The sequence below is a fragment of the Chiloscyllium plagiosum genome, chromosome 3, assembly GCF_004010195.1.
Source record: "Chiloscyllium plagiosum isolate BGI_BamShark_2017 chromosome 3, ASM401019v2, whole genome shotgun sequence".
In the NCBI taxonomy this organism is placed as follows: domain Eukaryota; kingdom Metazoa; phylum Chordata; class Chondrichthyes; order Orectolobiformes; family Hemiscylliidae; genus Chiloscyllium; species Chiloscyllium plagiosum.
In genome coordinates, this window is record NC_057712.1 from 39,464,601 (window position 1) to 39,471,513 (window position 6,913).

Genomic DNA, 6,913 nt, shown 5'->3' on the forward strand with positions numbered 1-6,913 from the left:
GACAATTCCCTACTTCTTATCTCCACCGCCTGCATTTGACCAATCAGTGAAGATTAGATTAAATTCCCTACAGTGTGGAAACAGGCCCTTCTACCCAACCAGTCCACACCGACCCTCTGAAGAGTAACCCAGACCCATTTCCCTCTGACTAATGCACCTAATACTATGGGCAATTTAGCATGGTTAATTCACCTAACCTGCACATCTTTGGACTGTGGGAGGAAACCAGAGCAATTGGAGGAAACCCACGCAGACATGGGAAGAACATGCAAACTCCATGCAGACAGTTGCCCAAGGCTGGAATCGAACCTGGGACCATGGTGCTGTGAGGCAGCAGTGCTAACCACTGAGCCACCGCTCAGATTTCCCAGGATGTTGCCTGGTATGGAGGGAAGACCTTGTGAGGAAAGGCTGACCGACTTGAGGCTGTTTTAGCTAGAGAGAAGAAGGTTGAGAGGTGACTTAATAGAGACTACAAGATGATCAGATGGTAGATAGGGTGGACAGCGAGAACCTTTTTCCTTGGATGGTGATGGGTAACACAAGGTTACATAACTTTAAATTGAGGGGTGATAAATATAGGACAGATGTCAGAGGCAGGTTCTTTACTCAGAGTAGTAAGGGCATGGAACACCCTGTCTGCAACTGTAGTAGATTGGCCAACTTTAAGGGCATTTAAATGGTCCTTAGGTAAACATATGGATCATAATGGAATAGTGTAGGTTAGATGGGCTTCAGATTGGTTTCACAGGTCGGCACAACATCTAGGGCCGAAGGGCCTGAACTGCGCTGTAATGTTCCATGTTCTAAAATTAAGACCTTTTAGACTTACTTCGGTCAGACCTCCTAGCTCCATCCACCTCATCTGCATTTCTCCTCTCAACAATATTCTCAATTAGTTCCTTGGCTTTCAGCTGGGCTGCATGGCTTCCAAACAGCTTCACTTCCACTTCAAAGTCTCCTTTTAATATCTAGCATGAAAGAAATTTTTTTAAAAGTGCAAAATCAATAGTCCTATGACACCAAAATGGGGTAAAACAGCATATTCTAGTATCTGCTTGTGTTGTTGGTTTTGGACACAGCAAGTTAACAGACTCCATTCTCCCTAGCAGTGATGTGCAGCTTGTTTGGAACATTAGTCACTCTTATATCATGGATTAGGATGAGTGACAGTCTAACCCCAGATCTGCTGCCTTCAAACTTTGAAAAAACCTCAGTTCTGTTACAAGAGGCTTTCAACCTTTAATCTCACTGTTGCCATGATCCAGCTGATCTTTATCCTGCTTTTAAGAACACATGAATGTTTCAGAATTGATGCTAGTTTGCTTTTTGCTTTCAGTTGACGAAATGTTGCTTCTACCTTGGCTTCATCACTGTACTCAGGGGACAGGATTCTCATAGAACAGTTAGGGGACATTCTCTTTGTTTTGAACAATGTCTTTCCTCCAGCTATATGCGTGAAGCAGATCATACAATGAATCACAGCATGGCAAATTGGCCATTTCGCCTGATTCAAAGTGCTGGCACAGACAAGGAACAACTTGCCCCGTGCCACTCCACTGCATTTTCTCCATAACCTTGCAATCATGTTTCTTATTTTTCAGATAATAATGCAATTGTTTTGAAAGCCTCAACTGACTCTGCCTCGACAACACTCTCAGACAGTATATTCCAGACCCTAACCACTTCCTGTGTGAAAAATCTTGTGTCACTGTCCTTTTACCAATTACCTTTAAGTCTCTTCATTTACACTATCCAAACTGCTCATGATCTCTAATACCTCAAAAAAGTCTTAAATTTGATCACTCAGCATCGGTCCTAGCATCACAATTCTACTCCTTGCTGAAATCTTTCATTTGCTATTTACACTGGAATTGTTTAATCCCATCATATGGACCCTTTTCTTTATTAACATGGACAACAGAAAGAGTGAAAACATACAATCTCAATTTCTGATTTCTCCCATAGTCACATGGAACTGCAAGTCTGAATGAAGTCACTTCCAGAGTAGGTGGCCAGTCAATGAACCTTTTTTCAGATTGTTATCAGACAACTGTGTCAGACAGTTTTGTTGCACCGACCCAAACTACGCAACCCCAACTCACATTCACAATGATGAGGTACAGATGGCAAAATCTAATACTTGCAAATGGGGACAGGAAATTTAATCTACAGATTTACCAGAAATTCAACTTTTGATACATTAGAGTCTTCATTTTTAGAAGTGCTGCAAGGACCACATTCATCTGCTCCTGTGTAACTTTGGTTATAGTACATAACCTACAACTGGCTTTTGATGAAAAGCATTAATCAGAACTCTGTGTACCTGGGATCTTGGAAATTTCTGCTAGTGTTTTACAGAAAAATCATTCTACAGTTGTATCTAGATCAGAATGAATTCGAGTTTTGAGAATATTCTCAACAAGTTCCTACCTGTATTTTTGATCCTGATGTTTCTTCCAGCTCACGTATTTTAGATCCTCCTCGACCTAGACAAATCAAACCCAGAACTAGACAGTGCAGTTCAATAAAGAACTGGAAGGTTACGGACTGATTTAAATCTCTTTACCTCTTAGGATACCTTGTCTTACTCTCAGACTTTCCATTAACCCTCCCCGATGCTCCCCCGAACCCACCCCTTGATATTGCACAATAAAAGTCTTCCCAACAGTATGCTGCAGATTATTGGAGTAGGATGGAGTCAATATGGATTGATTCAGACAATGTTGTAAAAGGCCCCAGATACTTCAAGTGAATCCTACATATTATGCTGACATTCTCTGCTACTGCACAATATTTAGTGACAGATGAAGAAATTGACTATCTGTACCACAGAAGTAAAATAGGCCCTGATTCAGCAGGTAGTAGGTACACACTCATTATTCTCTACCCATTATATTGGTAAAATGTCCTCAGTAGGCAGGCAGGGTATACACCTGAAATAGGGATTAGGCTCTTTAGACAAGCAATAGTGGAATTACCACCTATTTCAAACTCCCTTTGCAAAGTTGGACTGCAAGTGATGGAAATTGTCATTGTGCCTGGCATGGGATAAACTTCCGAAGAAGGAAGCACCAATTTTTGCTGCATTTATATAATGGAACAGGGAGAAGTGAGGGAGATTGCTACATACAGCAAAGACAGCAACTACTAACCCTATTTCTATATGTTTTTGTGAGGTTCCGAGAAAGAAGCAGAAGTGAAGGTATTTACCACAGAGATTCAGTCACAGTTTTTAATAATCATCTAAATTACAGGGAATGCAACCCTAGTTTGTGTAATTTACCCCAGGTTTATAATTAAACATAGACAACTAGATTTATTAAAGAAAAATTACACTTGACAAACTTATTCAGAGTTTGAGAAAATGAAACACAAACAGGAGCATGCCATTTAACCAGAGCCTATTGTAGCATTCCATGAAATGATAGTTGATCTGCAATTTTGCTAAAACCGGTTTTGCCTCGTGTCAGTTAACACATTTTTTCAGTCTAAAATCTATCAATAGAAAGTAATAAGTAACAGTTGATCTAACACTGATGATCATTTGCAGAAGAGAGTTCCAAACGTCTCCCACCCTTCACACGGAGAAGCATTTTCTAATTCTCTGAAAGGCATAGTTCCAATTTTTATGGTATACCTGTAATCCTAGACATCTCAATCAACAGAAATAGTTTCTATCCTCCTCTTTCCTTTAATATCTTGAATACTTTGATCACATTACCACTTAACTATCTCAATTCCAAGGAATACAATCCTAGGTTGTGTAATCTTAATTCATAATTTGAATCGTTGGAGTTGAGGTATGAATCTGATCCAGCCACACTGCACTCTCACCAAGGCCATACTATCCTTTGTAATGTGTGGTGTCAAGAACTGTTCACAGGACTGCTATGTGGCCTCAGTTGGCTTTGTATAGCTGCAAGATAATCCCAACAGCCTTGCATTCTAATCCTATTGATGAAAGAGGCTAGGATTCCATTAGTTTCTTTGATTATTTTCCAGATCTGATTGGTTGATACTGTCAAACTACGAAGCTAAGAAAGGAAATCTTTTTGTAAGTGTGCTTTCGCTCTCATTCAATAATCTTCATTGAAAACTTAGCGCACACTTGAAAACTGCAACAATTTTTCATCATAGCGCATACAACATTCTAAATTGCCTTCAAAATAAATCCATAACATTCTGACGAAAGTCAATATGCCCGTCTCTCAATGCTAATAATTATTTCAAAATAACCCAGAACTGGATGCACAATTTCTCCAAAACTAATTAGTTCTTCCTTGGGCCATAGCCTGATATTTTGTTGAAATCCATCCATTAGTTTGAGAGATATATTATTTACAGACAAACAGATCAAAAGGGGAGTTAAATATCAATTACCTTCAGTGACAGAGGAATTATTAATGCTAATCCTCTCTCCACCTATTTCCCATCTTTCCTGCAGACATTAGAGTCTGGAATATTTACTTCCCGTCCTGATCATCGTGCAACTATGTGTCACTAATGGTTATTCTACCATCCCCTCCAAACTAAACTGGTGCCTGTAATTAATCAATGAACTATTCTAACCTATTTTTCTGCCCTAATGTTTTACTCACGTCATAGAATCTAAGAAGCCCTCCAGTGTGGAAACAGGCCATCTGGCCCAACAAGTCCACAGTGACCCTCTGAAGAGTAACCCACCCAGATCCATTCCCCTACCCTATTATACTATATTTACCCTTGATTAATGCACCTAACCTACACATGCCTGAACACTATGGGCAATTTAGCACGACCGATTCACCTAACCTGCACATCTTTGGACTGTGGGAGGAAACCAGAGCACCTGGACAAAACCCATGCAGACACTGGGAGAATGTGCAAACTCCACATGGGCAGTCGCCCAAGGCTGGAATCGAACATGGGTCTCTGGTGCAAGGAGGCAGCAATGCTCACCACTAAGCCACCATCCTGCTCCTCCAATGCTTTTAGTTTTCTTTACACCTGTATTGCCAAAAGCATAATTTCTGACTCGTTACTGTACACTCTTTTCTTTTTAGACCACAAGACCATAAGTCATAGGAACAGAAATTAGGCCATTCAGCCCATCAAGTCTGCTCTGTTATTCAATCATGGCTTATAAGTTTCTCATCCCCATTCTCCCGCTTTCTCCCTGTAACCTTTGATCCCCTCTATAATCAAGAACCTATCTATCTCTGTCTTAAATATACGGAATGACCTGGCCTCCACAGCCTTCTGTGGCGGTGAATTCCATAGATGCACCACGCTCTAGTTGAAGACATATCGCCTTGTACCTGTTCTAAAAGGTCTTCCCTTTACTCTAAGGTTGTGTCATTGAGTCCTAGTCTCTCCCACTAATAGGAACATCTTCTCAACATCTACTCTGTCCAAGCCATTCAGTATTGTATTAGTTTTTGAAACATTTATACTACTTTTCCAGCTTATCCCTCTCTCACCTTAAGTACCCTGCCCATCTTTATAAGCCCTTGAAAGTCAGAGTCACAGAGGAATACAGTATGGAAACAGAGCCTTTGGTCCAACTCATCCATGCCAACCAGATATCCTAAATAATCTAGGAGAAAGTGAGGACTGCAGATGCTGAAGATTAGAGTCGAAATTGTGGTGCTGGAAATGGCAGAAATGTCGATTCTGCTGCTGCTTGGATGCTGCCTGACCTGCTGTGTGTTTCCAGCACCACAATTTTGATTCTAAAGAAATCTAGTCCCATTTGTCAGCATTTAGCCCATATCCCTCTAAACCCTTCCTTTTAAAGCACCTGTCCAGATGCTTTTTAAATGTTGTAATTGTATCAACCTCCATCACTTCCTCTGGCAGCTCATTCCTTACACTCACCTACCCTCTGTGTGAGGAAGTTGCTCCTTAGGTCCCTTTTAAATCTTTCTCCTCCCACCTTAAACCCATGCCCTCTAGTTTTGGATTTTCCCACCCTGCACAGCTTCCTAGTTAGGATTTTGGTCTCAGCCAGTTCTGAAATCCCATCCAACATTACTGATTAGTGCAGGCACTGGAACAAGAGCAATGCTATATGACATGGAACATAGTATTTCCCATACCAGTCCTTCTACCACAAATTCACTTCTTTAATCTGCTCATCTCTATTGCAGTTGACAATGGGAATATTGCACAGATTTCAACCCTTTAAGTTTTATCTTTTAAATTCACTCCAAACTTCTGGTACTTTTCAAAGAGGACCTCTTATTCACACTTTCTTGTATGTTCCCAACTTGGATCACAATAATTTAATCCTTTCCTTCACTGCTCTAATATCCTTTAATCAGTATTAAATGCCCTCCCATCTTGGCACAAGGTTGCCAATATACCATGTCAAACACTTGATCCTGCTTTTGACTGAATTCCCTACAAGTTTTCATCCTTCACTGGCTACGTTTGGGTAGATTTCTGCTCCAATATGCTTCCCCCATATTAAGTTATGCTTCGAAGTCTTCAACCTTACCCTCAAATAGTGTATGAATTGCACCCATTAGAGTCAGATGTACAGCATGGAAAACAGAGCCTTCGGTCCAACCAGTCCATGCCGACCAGATATCCCAACCCAATCTAGTCCCACCTGCCAGTACCCGCCCATATCCCTCCAAGCCCTTCCTATTCATATACCTATCCAGAAGCCTTTTCAATGTTGCAATTGTACCAGCCTCCACCACATCCTCCGGCAGCTCATTCCATACACGTACCATCCTCTGCGTGAAAATGTTGCCCCTTAAGTCTTTTTTATATCTTTCCCCTCTCACCCTAAACCTATGCCCTCTAGTTCTGGACTCCCCGACCCCAGGGAAAAGACTTTGTCTATTTATCCAATCCATGCCTCTCATAATTTTGTAAACCTCCATAAGGTCACCCCTCAGCCTCCGATGCTCCAGGGAAAACA

General features: G+C 41.1%; 1 protein-coding gene across 1 annotated transcript in view; it reads right to left on the bottom strand.

Annotated features, from left to right (window-relative positions):
- Positions 1-6,913, bottom strand: part of ddx43 (DEAD (Asp-Glu-Ala-Asp) box polypeptide 43) — a 72,762-nt gene that overhangs the window by 55,552 nt on the left and 10,297 nt on the right. Inside the window, exons 2-3 of the mRNA XM_043680581.1 lie at positions 2,434-2,489; positions 833-971 (exon numbers count right to left, since the gene is read on the bottom strand). Coding sequence (XP_043536516.1) covers positions 833-971; positions 2,434-2,489 — 195 coding nt within the window. The remainder of the gene's footprint in view (positions 1-832; positions 972-2,433; positions 2,490-6,913) is intronic.